This window comes from Panthera uncia, assembly GCF_023721935.1.
Source record: "Panthera uncia isolate 11264 chromosome A1 unlocalized genomic scaffold, Puncia_PCG_1.0 HiC_scaffold_17, whole genome shotgun sequence".
Classification (NCBI taxonomy): Eukaryota; Metazoa; Chordata; class Mammalia; order Carnivora; family Felidae; genus Panthera; species Panthera uncia.
This window is the reverse complement of record NW_026057577.1, coordinates 88,116,350-88,137,308: the sequence shown is the minus strand read 5'-3', so window position 1 is coordinate 88,137,308 and position 20,959 is coordinate 88,116,350. Positions and strand designations below refer to the sequence as shown.

Here is a 20,959-nt window from a genome sequence, read left to right as displayed (position 1 = left end):
TGCTGACAGCCAGAGTCCACAGTCTTCTGGGCCAGGGTGAGGATATGTTCCTAACAAGTAATGCCAAAACTCTTCATCCATGTTTCTGGAAGTCCTGTGTCTATCTCCCTGATACCATAGGCAGAGTGTTGGGGAAGTTCTGTGTTCAGGGCCTATAGAGGGTGGAGGTTGCTCGGGCTTGAGGTCTGTGAGCAGCTGTGACAGTCCTGGCTATAGCAGAGGCATAGTAGTAGCCAGCAGTTCTCTTTGGACGCCAGATGACCACTGACCAACAAGAAGGACAAATCCTGACAAGACTCTCTCATAGCACCCTTAGTACCAATCTCCAGCTGTCCAGGAGGAACTGAGGGATGGGAATTGGTGGTCAGGTCATTGAAAGGTGGGCTACAGCCAGGGCTGGGCTAGGAGCTAGGCTCTCCCTACTCGGAGCTGTTCATAGTCTTGTTTCTCACAGCTAACAGTGCCCAGCAGCCAGGCACACAGGCTCAGTAAGTTCCCCACCATTCCTTCCACACCCTTTACTCCAGGTGTGCCTTCCAGACTTCCTACCCCCATCAAGCTGCTTCTTGCTGTTAAGTCTTTGTTCATGCTGGTCTATCTGGAATAACCTCCCCCTTTGCCCTCTCTAGCCTTGTCACCAAATTTTTCCTACCCTTTATACTTCATGGGTGCCTGGGTAGCTCAGTCAGTTAAGCGTCTCTTAATTTCGGCTCAGGTCATGATCCCAGACTCATGGATCATGCTTGGAATTCTCTTTCTCTCCCCCTCTGCAGCTCCCCTGCTGTCTCTCTCAAAGTAAATAAACATTAAAAAAATTATATTTGAGTCATCACCAATGCTGTGGAGCCTTTCCTGAGAAGTTCCTCTTGGCCCTGACCCCAGCTGAGTGTGGTCTATTGATCTGAGGGTCTTGGATTGGCTTATATCATTGCATTGACAACAGTCTATTAAAATAATGTTTGTCTTTCCCCACGGACTCCCAAGAAAATGTTCCTTATTCATCTTTGGAATCCCATGGCCCAGGTTCTAGACCTGACATGTAATAGGTATCAGTTAATTTGTGTTAAATTGAAGAGCTACAACTTCAGTAGTACAGGGCTTTTGAAACTGAGAGTTTCGAAATAACCTCTTCCTGCTTTCCTGGTGCGTATAGCTTCAGCAGCCTTTCCACTCTGGGCTTATATATTCTTCTATCTTCCCACTGGTATACCCTCCACTTAGTATCTGACTTCTCCTCAGTGCAATTTCTAAATCAACTTAGGGCCAAAGCTGCTCTGCCTCACAGGTGAGAATGAGCCCATCCAAACTTAAAACTTCCATTGAGTTTTGGGACTCAAGTGGGAGGTAGGAGGTGGTGAAGTACACAGAGCATTAGCTCTAGTGTCAGGCAGATGGGTTAGAATCCCATCCCATTTAGCTGTATGATTTTAGGCAAATCTCTTCATTTCTCTGAGCCTGAATTTTCCATGCATAAAACGTGGAGACTAATTTTTCCATAGGATTTGCCTCAGGTTGGGTTTCCCCAGAGGCAGACCTAATTTGAGTGCAAATATCTTAACTGGGAAGTGATCCAGGCCAGGGCTAGAATGAGGGTGATCCATGTGAGGTGTGCCTAGCTACAAAAGGTAAAGACGCCCTCTTACCTTCATGTAAGTGCCAACTCTGTCCTTACATGAACCCAAAGCAAGGGCCCCTCACTCTAGTCCCAGCCCTGATCCAGGAAGTGCTGGCAGGGGAACTGGAAGTGAGGTAGGAAGGAAAAGAAAAGCAATTGAATGTACATAACTAAGTTGCTGCTGGCAGCTCGTGAGGCTCAGTCCCACAGAGGAACTCTGTGAGAACTCTGGTGGAGAATGCACCCACCTAACAGGTAAGGAAGCTCAAGTATTTATCCCCCAGCTTCCACCTTTCACCGGTTGAGGACTGCCTCAGGGGCCTAAGTCCTGGCATCCTAGCCTGTGCCAATACAAAGCTAGAGAAGTGCTAATGCAGAGAGTTGCAAATTCTTGCAATAGGTTACTGTGGGTATGTAATAGAATGTTGAGTGCCCAGGGGAAATGGGCAAGGCACAGCCTCTGCTAGAGGATGAAAGGCTGTTGTAAGGGATGAAATGAAATTACACAACCACAATGCCTAACATGGAGTAGTTCTCTTTCCCAATTTATGGTAATAGCGTACGAAGTTCATGGAGCTTTCCAGCTCTCCAAGAATTGGCAACACCAGCAGAACATCTGCTTCCCACCTTTCAGGAGAAGAAAAAAAAGAAAAAAGAAAAACCCATGGGTCCTGGGTGAGCTCTAAATGCCCAGGGACCCAAGCCTGTTGTGAAAGCCTGGTGGTTGTTGAAGCTAAGACAGTCAAGGGCTCACTCCTAAAATAACTGACTCCTTTCGCATCTGCACCCCACCTCTAGCTTCTTTTACTTCTCACCCTAACACTACTTATGACATACAAAACCAGCATCACATTAATAACTGCTGCCATTTACTTCTCATCTTCTATGCGACAGATACTGTGCCTTTATATACATTATCTTACTCCTTAGAACACTGTTAAGTATGATTTCCCCATTTTATGGACAAGGAAACTGGGTCTCAGAGGGATTAACACGTATCAGAGAAAGGGGTTCAGACTCAGACTGATGTGATACTCTTTCCACTGACTTTTTATCTCTTGTCTCACTAATGCCTCTCTCATGGGACCATGGGCACAGGGGGAATAAAATAAATGAGCAGACTTTACCAAAGATAGGGATGGTAGAGTGTAGGGAGGGGGTAAGGAGTAAGGTCATGAAGGGCACTGGGGAGATGGCTGATGGCTGTTTTCCTCTGACTAGCAAGTAAGCCTATTGGTCCTGGTCCTACTGACCCATACTCGCCTCCAACAATTTGCCACTGACCCATGTTCTGGGGAAACTGCTCAATTTAAAGCTAAAAAATTCACTTTCTAGAATCAGCCTTTTCTCTTCTCTTCAGGAAGAGAGAGAAACATATTATCCCACTTATAATGCTCTACCCGCCAATAAATTGCCAGTAAAAGACTAGTGAGGATTAAGTTGATGGGACATAATAAACTACTTTTTGTTAGAAGGAAAACAAGAAAATAATCAATACAGCATTTTCTTTAGGACTGAAGATGAGGGGCACTGTGGTCTCACTGCCAAGGGCAAAAAGTGGCTTTTATTTATTTCTCTGAGCCTTTGTTTCCTTATCTGAAAATTAGGGAGGGTAATACCTACCTCATAGAGTTGCTGTGAGGATTAAATGAAAGTACATACATTGCCTAAGCCACAATAGTTCCTCAAAAAACAACACCTATTACCTTACGTGATGCTGGCCACAATGTCCGTGCCACCCAACACCAAAACATGGAATAAATAGTGTGCATATCATGCTGCCTTCTGTTAACTCAAAGAGCTTGTGTGCAAAGGCTCAGGCAGGAAACAATGCCTTAAAGGCCTTTGCTGTGCCTTCCATCCTAGCTATCTCTGAATCTCCAGTCTAACACACCCTTCATTTTCATCTTTTTTAAAACCAAGGAAAAGGTAACTTTGAACTTGATAAATCAGAAGTTAGGAGAAGTCTGAGTGGTGTCCCTATTTATCCTGTCCCAGGGCCCATTCCTGGACAGCAGCCACCTCCCACAGTCTTTTATTACATCTCCAAATCAGGTTGGGCCAAAGCTAGCTTTCTTAACATCCTTGTTTGGTCATCTCCCACAGGTAGTTGCTTCTGCCATTCGACATCCTCTTATCTTTGGAGTCTGCAAGTACACTGAAGACAGACCACATCTCTGTTCTGCACCGAAAGCTCCTGGGCAATGTGGTAAAAAATGCGCACTCCTCTACTAATACACTGAAATATAAGTTATTTCCTATTGCTGCTATGACCTTTGACAGCAAGAGAACCAATCTGTTTTAACAGATATCCCTGGCATCCCCACTGGTTAATCTAGGAAGAAAAATAATTTTGCATAGGAACTACTAACAGAGCATTCAATTACAAATTCCTGGTAAGAATGGCAGGAGATATCCCTCAAAGGTCCTATGCTCTGGCTTTGAATTCTTAACTAGGTGAGGCAGCAAGATGAAATGGTAGGTCACCGAATGGTAGGGACAGCAAAATAAGAGGTAGGATCTGATGCCTTGGCACCTTCCACAATGATGTCAGAAAAGGTCAAGGAAGTAACCACACAATGCTTAGAATTGCACACTACACATTCAGTGAATATCGGCAGTATGTCAAAGACCAGTAATGGAATTAATTTGGAAACATGTAATTTAGGAGTCTCAGAACTAGCTCCACATTTAAATATTCCCAACCCAAATCCAGTAACACAGAGAAAAAAAAGTAAAATCTCCATCTTATTGAAATAAGATTTCATACAAACATAGATAAATATATTTAAATTTTCTTTTAACTATAAGTGAATCCAGATTGTTATAAAACAGAATACTATACACAATGTCTGTATAGCTTATAGAAAACATCAAAACAAGAATGCTGAGTGGGTGCTGGTGGTGAAACCTGTAGGGCCAAAACTTGCTCAACAATGAAATAGGGGCCACTAAGGCTTAATGACCATGGCCCACCCCTATCGCTAATGGTTTTGTGAACTCTGGACCCTAGAAATTCAGAGTTTTCTCCTTCTTCCTTTGCCTGCTTTGGCCCGTGTCCGGCTACCTGGCCGGACAGTAAGTTGCTTTTTAAAGTCCACTAAGCAATCTGTGGCTTCTGAAACGGAAACAAAAGACTTGACGGGAGATTCGTTTAAGTCAAGATGTGCAGGGGAACTCTGCATCTCTCTGCTGCAGCCTGCCTCTTCCATCCCTAGCGAGGGCACCCTAGAGAGGAGGGGAAAAAATTCAGAATTCAATATATACCTACTAATAAGCACTAAGTATGTATCATGCATTGTACCAGGGGCTTTTACATACATTATCAGTTCATATAATCTTTGTAATAATCCAACCAGATAAGTACTATCATTCCCTTTTTGCAGATGAGGACACTGGATAAATTATAAACCCAAAGCCACACAGATAATGAGAGAATGAGAATTCAGACCCAAATTCCCATTTAAAAAAAATTTTTTTTTTTACCAAATTCCCAAACTTCTTGAAATCTAAGTCAGAAGACTATGGTTGGGAGGGAAGAATAAGTCATAGCTCTTGCTCTGCCTGTTTTTATGCCATGAAATTGAACTAGCCATCCAATTCTTAGCCAAGATATATTGGGGGTTGGGGGAGGGATCACAGAGAGAGGTCACACAGTTCCATGGTGATTTCTACCTTCAATAGTTTGAATATCACATTATCCACGGAACCCAGGACCAGGCCTACACTTTTTTAGAACTGCTCACAGTCATATTTCAATGTATACCCCAATTCACCTGAGGCCTCCTGTTTCTTTAGACTTGGTCTTTATTTCTGCATCTGTAATAAGAGAGAAAAAGTAGTAATGCTGTTAAAAGTGTTGTAATCATACTACTTCTCACTGCTCATGTGCTTCCTATTTTCTGGGCACTGCTTTTCATCAGTCTTATCCAGGTAGTTCAGATCCCCAATCCTCAGACCAATGGAATGTTAGTATTAGCATCCAATAGACTCAGCTGCAGAAGCATCGAGGTGAACACTTTTGAATGAACAACCTCTGAATAATCTACTTCAAATCTGGACTTGAGGTACAAGGAGTTGCCAAGGGAACTCTGCCACCTGCAGAGATTCAGAACATGCTGATCTAGAGGCAGCAGGCCATAGGGCTTGGAGAGGCTGCCTTTTTATAGTCATCACGAGGCAAAACAGATTTATTTGTGAGAATGAACTACCAGAACCAGAAGGTAGGCAAATTTCCCCAGGCTTAAGCAAAAGCTCCTCTTCCATCTACATCTAGTGAATTTTAACAATAGCAACAAATAACAATAGTAATAATAGCAGCTAACATTTACCAAGAGCCTACTTATGCCAGAGAATTTGTTTGGAGCTTTACTAGATATAATCCTTACAATCTATGAAGTTGGTATTACTAACTTTATGCAATGCTCTTAACCAATCCACTCTACTGCTCCATAAATACTAGGCACAAAGAGAGAGTTACTTCCTATAATCCCTCAGGAGCATAGGTTGGGACACAAAACTAAAAGTGACACATAAATAATGCACAAAACATTAGAAGGAGGAAGAAATGTCTACATGTCTGGTTTTCCAAGATTGTTCCTTTAGAAGGTATTTAGGGCTGTGTCATTCCTCTATGATTTGGATTTTTTTTTTCCCACTCAACAGGCTTTATAAAGCCTGAAATGAAACACATGATGAACAAGACAGGGTGTGTCCTCATCTTCTTTAGGGAGATACAACTTAGAGTCTAAAAGGCTGGCTGATTGGGTCAAATGTATACCCACATAACTCCAACAAACAATGAGTTCTCAGTGGCTATTTTTACTGGGCCTTTGACAGAAGCCCAGAAAATTGGTCCTGAAGTCTTCACCTGCAGTCTTCTGCTCAGACTGTTCCAAGAGACTGAGGAGTCGGCCTTCACTGCGTTTTTTTTCCTGTGACAGAGAAAAACAGATGAAAGAGTTATCTCATGGCAGAGAGTCTAAAATACAACCTCCTTAGCCCAGATCACACTTGTCTCCAGGAGAGAAGGAATGTGGGACACAGCTCTAGGAAAGTCTTTTGCTTTCTAATAAACAGGGTACACAAGTAAAAACACAAACTGTGATGATGAACAGAATACATCTTTATGCCAAGAATATTATCCAAGAATGGATACCAGAGTCAAAGCAAATTATTCCACCAAGATCATATTAAAGAACAGTAGCCTTTGACCATGATAGATTTAGAGAGATTTAAAATAGAAAATAATAGTTTCACGGTAGCTTCTAGAGATAGTGATGCCAGAAGAATAAACAGGCTCTACAATATAAGCATTTACCTATAATCCCCAACTCCAAATCACTACCTCAAAATCACCCCATTGATATAGGAGAGTCCCTTTCTTTTGTCATGATAGATAATGGCTCTTCACCTTAGTGTGCAGTGACTGCTAAGTTAGTAAACATAGAATATGGAGCTGCTGCTTTATCTTTGATCTCTAAGCCAAGACTTGCTCTTGCTGATCTAATTGCAAAGCCCAGAAAGCACATTCATCTTCCCAGTAACTAGTGGCCAGACCTCACAGCTTCCTAAGACCAGGCTCACAAGGTGTTAAACAGAGTTGATCTCAAATATGCTCCTGGCAGTGGGGATATGACTGGATATCCTTTCAAGAGAAGAATTTGGTGATATGTTTCAACAGATTTTAAAATGTTTATATCCATTCCCCTAGGAGTTCCACTTCAGGAAATCTATTCTAGGAAACAGTAAGTGGTACACAGATTAAGGTTTTAAATACAATCTTGTAATACAAAAGAATTGGGAAGAACCTAAATGCCCAATAATATGAGAATGGTTATGTGACTTCTGTGTGATGTAAGTATTAAGAGTAATTTAAAAAACAGTTTGAAAATAAACCCAGGAAGGTGTTTATGCTACAATGTTATGTAGACACACACACACACATACACACATATATATGTGCATATATAGTGTGGTCTCACTTACATGAAATATGCATAAAAAGAAGACTGAAAAAATTGGCCAAAATACTAAAAGTTGTTATCTCTGAGTAGCTAAATTATGGGTAATAATTTCTTAATTTCTCCTGATTCTTCATATTTTTTTGAACTGCCTATATTTCCTACAAGGAGCATATATACTTTTTAATTGAAAGAAAATATAATTTTAAAATGCAATCTTGTTTCTAGATAAGCAAAAAAGAAGGAAGAAGAAAAAAGCATAGAACAGAACTTTGGAGAGCTTCCTAAAACATTCCATACATACCTTTGGGTTCCTCAGCCGCTGCCGCCACTTCTCCTCCAGAGCTGAGCATATCCTCCCACTCTCTTCAGGCCCATCTCCTTGGTCACCCCTTGCAAGCTGGAGACAGGACTCTACGTGACTCTGATACTCTCTGAATGGGACCAGGGATTTACAGAGATAACACTTCTCATTCCTAGCCAATCAGAAGGAAGGGGGAAAGAGCAGTTTTAAGATTTGCTTTTGCCTCTGGGCTCCTGGATATGTCTCAAATTGTGTTTTTATGTTACTCTGTCTCAATTGTGTTTTTACGTTATTCGGTGGAGGAGACATGTCAACCAATGCAGATTCACTCAGCAGGATGGCCAATAAAACTAACCTGACGCCAATCAAAAGGACTGAGTGATTAGCGGTTTTCCCTGGCTGTTTTCTCTGTACCCTGCTGTTGCAGCAGTGGGATGGTAATGAAATCAGCTCTTCTAACTATCTCAAACAATGCTGATTGCTCTTCAGACATAAAATATTCTATCAAACTCTTCTGAAATTAAATGTAATAGTTTTTTCAAAGGGAAGTTAAAATTTAGACAACCATGAGAATTAAATCAAGATGACATTTTTTACCAGGGTGGATGAACTTGTCTGACTCTGTATGCTGACTTCCTTAATTTTACAACCTGCAACATCAACTAGGAAGTTACCAAAACCATGTGGTTCTGCCAGAGACTTTTGAGTAACTTCACCTACATAGTTATTTTTATCTTTTATAATAGTAGAATCTGTAGAAAGAGAGGAAACTGTGTCCTTGAAGTAAGATTCATTGGGGACAAAGGAAGAAAATAAGCACTTATTAAGTATTTTCTCTGTGGTAGGAACTGGTACCAAGCCCTTTAAACACAACTTCTCAATTAATTCTTTGGCCCTACTAAGAAAGTACTATTCTCCCCAAGGTTCTATAGCTAATAAATGTCAGAAACCAGGTCTTCTAGACTCTTAAGATCATCTTCATTTTAAGAAGCTAAAGAAAACTTTCCAAAGGCTGCTATTTTAGACTTCTCTTTCTGGTCATAACTATTCAGTTACTATACAGCAAGAGAAATCTGGATTAGTTCTACAGAAAACTTTCTCTGGAGGTCTTTAAAAATAGGAGAAAAAATTATCTCATATACTCAATCATCTGGAAGAATATAAATAAAACTCTGCCTTATGAGAAAATCTAGACCAGTGTACCTTTTAAAATTTATGAATTAATGCAAAAATCATACAGTCATCCCCTACTACATGAGATAGCAGCACTGTGGAAGGAGCTTAAGTTTCGGAGTCAGGATTTGCCAGTTCTCACTACATGATCTTTAACCAGTTACTTATAATTTCCCTTCAATTTCCTTATCTATTTAACAAAAAAAGAAAGAAAGAAAGAATAACTATCTTATCAGCTATTGTGAGAGTTACAAAGTACATCAAACACTTAGCACAGTGGCTGGTACATAATATTAGGTGTTCAACAAAGAGCTATTATTGTTTTTGCTGTCTCAGACACATTTTATTAGATGCTGAGGATATAAACATGAATGAAGGCAAGGATCTGCCTTCAAAATTCACAGTCTACCCAAGGAGACAGAAATGAAAAAAAAAGAAAAAAAAATACTGCAATATAGTGGGATGGGATGCAATACAGTCATAGAGGAATGTCCACATGTTAGGATTCCAAAAGGAGCAAGTGATCAGCTCCACTCAACTGGATTAGGGAAGACAGCCTTGAAATTTAGGGTCTAAGATCTGTATTTCAAAGATTAAACATTTCTGCCTAATGACTGACTGCTTTAATGTATTGTTGGTAATGTCTTTCCTTTTAGGGGGCATCACTTCTACCCGACCACCCTTTAGAATATACTTTCTTAGTCAAGCTGCAACCTATAACCCAAATAAGTCACTTATATTGCCCAACCTTTTGCAACTGAACTTCTGTACCATTACATTGCAAAATAGCTCACTGCTCCCAAAAGTACCAAACACCAAAATGCAAATTTAAAGAAAATAGAATGTGGAAATGGAATGGGTGGTAGAATTTTTTAAGGGTAATTCAAAAAGATAGAGGCCACCTGCATTAACATAAATTGGGAATAAGAAAAATAGATTCAGATATCAAAGCAATGAAGTGACTGGAAAGCCAAAGAAACCCAGGGTAGAGAGGAATAGGTCTCTTTATTCAGTCCAAGCAATGGTATGTTAAACAAGAGCTCTGAGAACACGACATAGTCACTTACTTGTCAATGTCTAGGGAAGTTTGGGCAGTTGTCTCACTGTCACTCTTGCTCTTGCTGTTGGCCTCTTTTTGTCTCCGAGTCAACACTTTCAACAAAAAAAGGAGGGGAGGGGCAGGGAGGGGTAGAGAGAGACAGAGAAAGAAAGGAAGAAAGAAAGAAAAAGAAAGAAAGAAAACTGTTAGTTGGAAGTAGATTCTGAATATAAAAGACAAAATGTATGGGAAGAAGTTTAAAATCATATTCCACTGGGAGAAGTGCACTGTGTCTGCAAAATCTCTGCCTTTTCTAGCAAAGAGAGTAACACCTGTAATGTATGAATTGAAGCTGCCAGCCACAAGATATTCCTATATTTGCTAATAAGATCGATTTATCCCCTATTTGCCATGAGATCTAAAGATCTAGTCCAGGGATGCCTGGGTAGCTCAATCGGCTAAGCATCCAACTCTTGATTTCAGCTCAAGTCGTGATCTCAGCGTCATGAGATAGAGTCCTGCGGCAGGGCTGTATGCTGGGTGTGGAGCCTGCTTAAGATTCTCATTCTCTCTCTCTCTCTCTCTCTCTCTCTCTCTCTCTCTCTCCCTCCCTCCCTCCCTCCCACCCCCCTCTGCCCCTCCCCTACCTGCACATGGGCACTCTCTCTCTCTGTCTCTAAAATAAATAAATTAATTAATAAATTAATAATAATAATAAATAAAAATCTAGTCAACACAAGGAGAGGGTTTTGTGTAGCACCCCAACTAGCAGCACTCAAGGGAGGGATTTATACTTTACCAACCAAAATTCTATCTGGTGTGACATACACTCCAATCAGGTAGTCTATGGAATATAGTAATGATAGCTACATCTATCTGAGTACACACATTAGTTCCAATCTTTAGTATAGAAAGTGTTCCAATTACAAGTGAGGAAACAAACTCACAATGGTGAACACAACCAGTTTTTCCCACTACACTAGGACCACTTCCCAGTTCTAGTGGGTACAGATAGCTTTAGCCCAGGTGGCATATAAATAATACTTTGTCTCACACCCAAAGCATCTGTTTATAAAATCACAGTCTCTTAAAAGGTCTTAGAGGTTAATCAACTATTTTGCAGTCTTCATTCCTTGCCAACAAGAAAAACTATAACCATCTAACTTCAAATTTTGCCTTCCTCCCTCTTGACTTGAAATCCCCATGTCAGAGAATTTAGGAAGGTTAGCAGTTCACAAAATAATTTAGGTTGTGAAGCGTTGATCTAGTCCAGGAGTCAACAAACTTCTTCTTTAAAAGGCCAAACAGTAAATACTTTAGGCTTGGCAGGCCATATGGTCTCTGTCACACTACTCAACTCTGCACGGTGCAGAAAGGCAGCCATCAACAACCCATAAATAACTGGGTGTGGTATGCTCCAGTAAAACTGTATCTACAAAAACAGATGTCTGGCTACATTTGGCCCCTGGTGGCCAGAGTCTGCCAACCCTTCTAGTCCAACCTTCTACTCATAAAAAATGCCTTGCAAGCATCCCCAACAAATAATCACCTAGTCTCAACTTGATTATATCCATTCCCTGAGGGGAATTCACTTTCTCCTAGGGAAACTCATTCTACTGCTACACAACAATCCGACTCAATTTGTATTTACTGGGGGCTCTATGAATAAGTCTACCCCCTTTTATGTAAGTCAATTCTCTGAAAACTTAACAAGCTACATTACAATCTTGGATTTACTCAGTTGTCTGCTCCACTGAAATGTAACCTCCTTCAAAGCAGGGACTATACTTAGTCATTAATCTAATTTCTAATGACCGCAGAAAATTTTGATTGCATTGGTTAGCTCTAATCCTTATAATAATCCTCCAGATTGGTATTATTATTCTGCCCTACTTTAAAGGTATGGAAACAAACTCAGAGGAAATGACTTTGCCAAGCTATCACAATTGCTAAGTGACAGAACCCAGGAGAGATCTATACCAGTCTGATTCTTATACCCAAGTTTTATATTCCTAGTTAACCTCCTTTATATACACCTCAATTTGTCAGGCTCTCTTTAAATGTGTGGCACCCCAAAATGGACCTAATACTCAATAAGCAGTCTGACTAGTAGAGAGAACACAAGAACCACAAACTAACCCACTTAGACTCATATTCCACTAATTCAGCCAAAGCTGTATTTGCTTTATTGACAATCTTAAATTAAGCTTAAAGTGAGCTTAAAGGCAACTAAGATCCATACCCTACCCTCCCAAATCATCTTCAAATAAATTCTCGTCAAGACAAGTCTTCTAATTCTATACTTGGGTATTGGGTGTAAAACAACTAAGCTATTGGTTATTTCCCTCCCTTAAACACAGGACTTTATATTTATCCCTGTTTTTTTTTTTTTTACTTATTTTATTTTTTTTTCCAGCTGAACATTTTAGTCTGTTGGGATCATCTGCAGTCTTAATTCTGTCATCTGATGTTATCAGCTCTCTTTTCCATCTTTGTGTCATCTGCATGACAAGCATGACAACCATGCTTTCTACATCTTCATCCAAGTTATAAATGATATGGCCAAGGACAGAAAACTGTGGCATTTTACTAAAGAAGCCTGTCTTCTCCCTGGTCCAAATTTCATTTAAATACTTAATCAAGCAGATATTTATTGAGAACCTTCAATGTACAAGTACTTTTGGAGAGATATAGGAAATCATGTGGTAGGGTCCTTGCTCTTAAGGAGCTTACAACTTACTAAGGGAGACAGCATATACACTCAAATAATTACGATACAAGGTGTAAAAAGATACGCATAATAAAAGAAGATCATATACACAAGCAACTATTAATAGCGTTTGTCTCTGGGGAGGATGTCAGGGACATTTGGGGAATGGAATTGGAGAGAGAGGCATATTTTGTACTATATACTTTTCTGTACTGTTGAATTAAAAATTAAAAGGGAAGAGAAAAGAGACGGTAGAGAGGTGTTAGGTACAAGTTAGAGTATACTATATATCTATTTCTAAGGTCCCTTCCAACCCAGAGATTTTATAAGTAAAAAGAAAGTACTGTAGGAGAAAACATCCCAGACACAGTTGTATAACCATCTTCAAATCCTATTCTATCAGCCATCCCACATTTCTCCATCTTATGTACAAGGACTTCATGAGAGATTTTATCAAGTGTCTTGCTGAAATCAATTCTCAAAAGGTTGGCACCTCACAGATTACAGAAACCTTTAAGGGTTGTTGTTTTTTTCTCTCTTTCTTTCTATTTGTCCCCCATCTTGACTACCAAGTATTTTTCCAAAAGAAATACTTGGAAAGCACTCCACAGGCAAAGCTGGAAAAATAATTAATTGCTTCTAGCACTTTATATATACCTCTATTGTACTTAGTGCCTTTCTGTTGTTATTTGTTTATATGTCAAGTCTCCTACACTATATAACTTTCTGAATTTAGAGATTCTAGGTTTTGTTGTTTCTTCAGAATCCTCAGTAGAGTCCAACATTGATTAGGTGCTAATAAATATTTGCCAAATTAAATCATAGCAATGGATTCAAAAAAGTTCTTGTTTTATGAGGACCTTCTCTGTGCCAGGGACTTTAAAAACATCATCTCTAATTCTTTACAATAATCCTGCAAGGCATATATGATTACCTGTATTTTTACAGATGATGAAATATTAAATAACTTGATCAATATCACAAAGCTAAAACAACAACAAAAGAAACATGGCACCAGGAACTCAATACAAGTCTAACTTTAAAGAAGCTTATGTTGGGGTTTCTGGCTAGCTCAGTCAGTGGAGTGTTTGACTCTTGATCTCAGGGTTGTAGTTTCGAGCCCCATGCTGGGTATAGAGATTACTTAAAAATAAAATCTTAAAAAAATAAATAAATAAAGATGCATATGTTGTTCTACAAGAGTAGGCTGCCTTTCCTGAAAAATAAGAGGGAACGGAAGGGAAGATAAAAAGTTGTAAGTGGTAAATGAGTAGAAAAGAATTTGAGGGGAGAGACTAGGCAGACAGCTGTAAACCATATGCTAATTTTATTATTAAATGTTATGATCAGAGTAAACTGGACTGACTCTGCAGCTATATTTTGTCTTAGAAACCTACAGCCCTTACAAAGGAGCATGAAGGAATATGTTGCTCTAAAAGAGCCTCCTACTTTGGTTTCTGAGGGCCAAGACAGCCATTTCAAATAGCTATAGGAAGAAATTTCAGTATTAAACTTAAGTCCAAAAACCTAACTACTGGTGACAACGGTCAAAGATTTCAAAAGGGAACAATGGAATCTGAGGACAGATAACTACCAGGAAAGCAACTACCAGGGCCAGGTAAGCAAAACAGAAAGAAGGGATATCACTGAGACCTGACAGAGCCACTTATAAACCTATGACCATTAACTCAGGCCTTTACAGAATTGAATTGAAAACATCCTAAGGAGCTGTGCTTGGGACTTGGCTTGGCACTGTTAATATACAAAAGAAGCTGTAACACCCAGCAGAATAAAGTGCATTGACTTTAGAGTTGTCCAAGTTGGGATTCTACCAGCTGTGTTGTCTATGGCAAGTTACTTAACCTGAGTATCAGTAGACTTACCTACAAAAAGAGATAATAGCACCTATCCTCTGAGGTTTTGGTAAAGATCATATCAGATAACCCAAATAATTTGGATTTAATTTAATCCAAATAAATTGTTGAGTGTCCAGCCCACAGAAAGCCCTCAGCAAACATTTGTAGCTATTATTATATGATTCCATTATCCTTCCAGATTTCTTAGCTTTATCCAAAGATTTAAGACTACCCTTAGAATAAGTGCCAAATAGCTTATCTATTATTTTTTCTAATTGTCTTTTAATGTTTATTTATTTTTTGAGAGAGAAACAGAATGTGAACGGGAGAGGGGCAGAGAGAGAGGGAGACACAGAACCTGAAGCAGACTCCAGACTCCAAACTGTCAGCACAGAGCCCGACGCAGGGCTTGAACCCACAAACTGTGAGATCATGACCTGAGCTGAAGTCAGACGCTTAACCAACTGAGCCACCCCCACGACCCAGCTTATCTATAATTTAAGTCTTAATCTTTAGTTCTCATACTAATTTATACAAACAAAATGGTAAAGTAAATAATTAAAGTATTAAAGAACAATTATCAATATCATATAAACATTTGTTTCCACAATGCACAGAAGACACGCAATCAACAATAAAAACATTTGGCCTGAAACTGTAAATAATGAAGATGGTCCCTTGAGGAGAGTGGAAATTATACATACAAAGAGAGACTTGGCAGAATAACAGTCTAGTCAGTATGTCTCCTTCAAACTCAAAACCATCTCAGCAGAAAAAAATGGAAGGCCACAGAACTGTGTATGGTCCTGCTAAGACCAGCCATCCTCCAACCCAGCACTTCCTCAGTGGAAGGTACAAGAAGGGAAGGCTTGTTATACCTGCATGTTGCCTATCTCAATATTGTCAGCCTCTCCCAAAAGACTAGTCCCAACAAAAAGGCATCATTAGAATTATCTACATTTTCTGAGACATGTGGCTATTTAAATTTAAATCTTAATTAGAATTAAACATAATTTAAAATTCAGCTCCTCAGTCCCATGAGGGGTGATGACACAATCTAGTCCATTGCAGTGTTCCTGCTGCCTCAAGGACTTTATCTTATGAGTAGGTCTCTGGTGATGAATTCCTTCAGTGTTAGTATATCTGAAAAGTCTCTATTTCATCTTTTAAATTTTTAATAACATTTTTAGTTTGGAATAATTTAGATTTGTAAAGTGTTGGAAAGATAGTGCAGAGATTTCTTTATAACGTTCGCTTACTTTCTCCTAATGTTAACACCTTATGTAACCATGGTACATTTGTCAGAACTAAAACATTTACACTGGTACATAGCTATTAACTGAACTCTAGACTTCATTCAAATTTCACCAGTTTTTCCATTACGACCTCCCTTTTTTAAATTCTAGGATCCAACCCAAGATACTTTATTATATTTGGTAGCCCTCATTTTTGAAATATTCTGCTGGGTACAGGAATTTAGATTCTGCTAGATACAGATACTAATCTTTTTCTTTCAGTATTTTGAAAGATTTTGCCCCAATGTCTTCTTGATTGTGTTGTTCCCAACAAGAAATCTGGTTAATTCTTATGTTTTCTATCTGCATGTAACATATCTTTTTTCTCTGGAAGGTTATAAGGCTTTTTTCTTTATCTCTGGGTTTTGTTTGTTTGTTTGTTTGTTTGTTTGTTTGTTTTAAGTAAACTCTATGCCCAAGGTGGGGCTAGAACTCATGACCTTGAGATCAAGAGCTGCATGTTCTACTGACTCAGCCAGCCAGGCACCAACCCCCCCCCCAACCCGCCCCACTTCTTCTTTATCTCTAGTTTTAAGCAATTTGATTATGATGTGTTATTATTTTTTTTTTGAGGGTGAGAGAGTGCACAAATGGAGGAGAGGGACAGAGAGAGAGAGAGAGGGAGAGAGGGAGAGAGGGAGAGAGAGAGAGAGAGAGGGAGAGAGGGAGAGAGGGAGAGAGGGAGAGAGGGAGAGAGGGAGAGAGGGAGAGGGGGAGGGAGAGAGAGAGAGAGAGAGAGAGAGAGATTGATTGAGAGAGAATATCCCAAGCAGGCTCCACACTTAGCATGGAGCCCGATGCAGGGCTTGATTCCACAACCTGGGCTCATGACCTGAGCCAAAATCAAGAATCCGACACTCAACTGACTGAGACACCCAGACACACCAATTATGATGTGCTTTTTAAAGTTTATGATGATATTTCTTCTTCCTGTGCTTCATAGAACTTATTGGATCTACAGATTTATAGTTGTCATCAACTTTGGAATTTTCTCAGCCATCATTTCCTCAAAATTTTTTTCTGTCGTTTGCCCCCTATAGCAACTGTTATTTACCAGTATATTAGGCCACTTAAAATAGTCTGATACACAACAGTTTTAAATTTTGATGTAATCTAATTTATCTAGTTTTGTCTTGTATTGCTTATACTTTTGGTGTCAGATCTAAGAATCCATTGCCAAATCTAAGGTCATAAGATTTACCCCTAAGAGTTTTAGTACTTACATTTAGATCTTTGATATATTTTTTTTGTATACAGTGTGAAGTAGGGGTCAAACTTTTTCTTCTGCATATGGATATTAAGTTGTCTTAGTACCATTTGTTGAATAGACTATTTTCCCCCTATTGAACTATCCTGACAGCCTTGTCAAAACCTGGTTAGCTATAAATGTATGGTTTTAATTCTGGACTCTCAATTCTATTCTTTCTTTCTTTCTTTCTATCTATCTATCTATCTAATCTATCTAATCTATCTATCTAATCTATCTATCTATCTAATCTCCTTATGCCAGTGCCATACGGTCTCAATTGGTAAGTTATATAATTAGGAAGTATGGACCCTCAACTTTGTTCTTTTTCAGGGCTGTTTTGGCTATTCTGGATCCCTTGTATTTCCTGAACTCAAAAAATGGAGTCATTAACCCAGCTGCTTAGGACAAAACTTGGTGTCACCTGAATTTTCTCCTTCCCTCAGATTCCAACAAATACTGTAGGATCAACCTTCAATATACATACCAAATTTGGCAACTTCTTTACCTTACAACTATCACTATCATCTACTATCACATTAGACTCTGCCTGGAATACTGCAAAAGCCTCCTCCTTAGTCTGTTCACATCTACTTTTGCCCCTGGCCCTTTACAGACTATATTTCACACAGTAGCCAGAGTTGGATTATATCACTCCCTTGCTCTCAACTGTTCCATGGCATTTCATCATATTTAGAATGAAGTACAAAACCCCAGATGATCTGGTCACTGATCTGATCTTTCCTCTCTTTTCCCCTGTTGTTCATCCCACTACACTCATTGTGGCTTCCCTGATGCTGTAGAAACATGCCAAGCACACTCTTGTTTTAGGGCATTTATAGTTATTCCCTTTACCTAGAATGACTCTATTCAAAAATCACCTCAAGAAGTCTTCCTTGATCTTTTCATTTAAGAGCTCCCCATGGCCTCCTACCACCTTCCCTGTCCTGGGCATTCTCTATACCCTGGTTTTTGCTTCATTTTTCTTAAGCCTTACTTATTATCTGTTTTCTCCATGAGAATGTAAGCTTCATGAGCACACAGACTTCTTTTCTGTTCAGTGGTATATTCTCAGCTTGTATAACAGTACCTGGTTATAATAGGTGCTATATAAATTATTAACTGGGGTTGTCAGTAAAGGAACATAAATAATATAGTATAAACAATACTTCTGAATTACTCAGGGGGCTCTCTAAGTTGAGCATCCTACAGTGGGCTTAGCCAGAAACCTAAATCAAAGTTGCCTTCTCTCATCCTGATCCCTGGTCACAAAAAAGCTTGATTGATTCCCTCACGAAAAGATTCTCAAATCTGTCCACTTCCACTGACTCTCCTTTACTACTGGTCTCCCTGTTTCTAGCCTCAGTCTCTCCAATCTATCTTCCATACTGCTCTAAGAATAACTCAGGCCCAGTATTACCAGTGGCAGTACCCAGGAAGCCTTCCCTGACCCAAGAAGGCCCCAATCTCTACACTCAAACAGGACTCTATGTGCGTATCTATCATAGCATTTCTCACACAACACTCTAATTACTGCTTTACCTACCTGTCTCCCCCAACAGATTGTCTCTTAATCACTTCAGCATTCCACATTCCTGGCATAAAATTGACACTCAATATAAACGTATATTTAATGAATTCATTTGGCAAGATAGTTTCTTATTCACAAGTTTGCCAGAGTATTTTCTTGGCTTTAAGAACAACTGAATATCTTTATAACTTAGATGAAAAGGTCTCTTAGGCCTGACCCAAAATAACACTTGAAGCAGAAAAGCCCTATCTACCTCAGTCCAATCAATAAATAAATTCTTGTTGTCTTCTCAGGTTCTTTTTTTTTTTTTTTTTTTAAGTTTATTTATTTTTGAGACAGGGAGAGACAGAGCATGAACAGGGGAGGGTCAGAGAGAGGGAGACACAGAATCTGAAGCAGGCTCCAGGCTCTGAGCTGTCAGCACAGAGCCCGACGTGGGGCTCAAACCCATGGACTGCAAGATCATGACCTGAGCTGAAGTCAGCTGCTTAACCGACTGAGCCACCCAGGCGCCCCGTCTTCTCAGGTTCTAGACTTGATAATTTTATTCTACTACAGATAGCATCTAAGTCAAAAACCCTAATGATTACATTGACACTTCCTAAGTATAAAAAAACCTAAAACAGGCAGGCATCACTGAGTCCTATTTACAGATGAGCAAAATAAAGACTCAGAGACCTCAATTCTGTAAATACCTGGTCTTGGATATGATTCCAAGTCTGTTAGACTCCAAAGCCAATACCACAATACCAAACTGTCTTCTTTGCTTCAGAGAAGCCACAGAGGCCCCCTGTCCCTATTCAAGTTGTAGCAATTTCCTTTCCAGTTTAGAGACAAGCTTGCTTTCAAGAAGTACACTTAATGTTGAGCTATTGACCCTAACCTTCAATACTGCTATAGTTATCCCCTGCATCTGAAGTGTCAGCATGGCTTGCATAATACCTATCCATATAAAGACAAAAGTACTCATATAAAAATATTCTTAGCAGTGACCCCCCACCCTGAAGCTAAAGGCAAGAGTAAATACTGAGAAAAATCCATAAGCCACACAATCCTACTTAAGATACAGAAATAAAGGGTCTACCACCACTATATTTTTATGAGCAAAATTTCTCAATCTATGAGGTACTGAATAACTTAGAGGTCTTAGAAAAACAGTCACTTGTCTAGTTCCTACTAGCACTTGAGTATAATATTTATAGTTCAATTTTTTCTTTAACAGCTAGAATTTTTATTTAAGCAATTTGACAATATATATCTAGGATTGTAAAATAATTCATATCTACTGACCCATGAATTATACCTTGGCAATCTATTCTGAAGAAATCATCTGATTTTAAACAAGATCATAAGACAAAGATATCTTATCAAAGCATTATTTATAACAATTAAAAATTTAAACAACCTAATGTTCAAACACAAGATGAAATACTATGCAGGAATTAAAAAAAAAAAAAAAAAGACGGAAAAGAAATATACCAAAACATTAAATGTAAAGCGGGAAGGGGGAGTAATTATTTTTCCATGTTGCCATTTTTTTTCAGTGAGCATATATACCACTTTAAAACTTAAAAAAAACTGTTTAAATAAATATTAGGAGACACCCCTGATGAAATAACAGATCAGGCAATGGTCATCAACGACCATCAGTTGAAAGCTAGCGGCTTTCTAATGAATGGATTAGGCTGATCCTGCTGATCAACTGAATCATAAAAGTAAGATAATCAGATAGTATGTGCCTCCCGAACTGATGCAATATGAAATATACAATACCACTTATAAAGCACTCTTTAAAAAAAAAAAACCCCAAACTGAACCTGATAAAACCTCAAATCTAACTATTAAGTTTCCAGAAATTATTGTCTAGAACAGAATAACATGTTAAAGATAGAACAGGAAGGGGTGCCTGTATGGCTCAGTCAGTTGGGCGTTTTGACTTCAGCTCAGGTCATGATCTCGTGGTTTGTGGGTTCGGGTCCTGCCGTCAGGCTCAATGCTGTCAGCACGGAGCCTGCTTGGGATCCTCTGTCTCCCTCTCTCTGCCCCTCCTCTGTTCATGCTCTTTCTTTCTCTCTCTCTCTCTCAAAAATAAACAAACATTAGGGGCACCTGGGCTGCTCAGTCGGTTAAGCCCCGTGTCGGGCTCTGTGCCAACAGCTCAAAGCCTGGAGCCTGTGTCTCCCTCTGTCTCTCTGCCCCTCCCCTGATTGCACTCGCTCACACTCTC

The 20,959-nt window shown here is 39.4% G+C and overlaps 1 protein-coding gene across 3 annotated transcripts in view; it reads right to left on the bottom strand.

Annotated features, from left to right (window-relative positions):
* Positions 1-4,345: 4,345 nt before the first annotated feature.
* UIMC1 (ubiquitin interaction motif containing 1) overlaps positions 4,346-20,959 on the bottom strand; it is a 118,037-nt gene continuing 101,423 nt past the window's right edge. For all 3 annotated transcript variants that reach the window (XM_049648620.1, XM_049648622.1, XM_049648621.1), the window contains 5 exons: positions 10,123-10,207; positions 7,883-8,054; positions 6,486-6,549; positions 5,392-5,434; positions 4,346-4,843 (listed from right to left, as the gene is read on the bottom strand). In XM_049648620.1, coding sequence (XP_049504577.1) covers positions 4,633-4,843; positions 5,392-5,434; positions 6,486-6,549; positions 7,883-8,054; positions 10,123-10,207 — 575 coding nt within the window. In that variant the 3' untranslated portion in view covers positions 4,346-4,632. The remainder of the gene's footprint in view (positions 4,844-5,391; positions 5,435-6,485; positions 6,550-7,882; positions 8,055-10,122; positions 10,208-20,959) is intronic.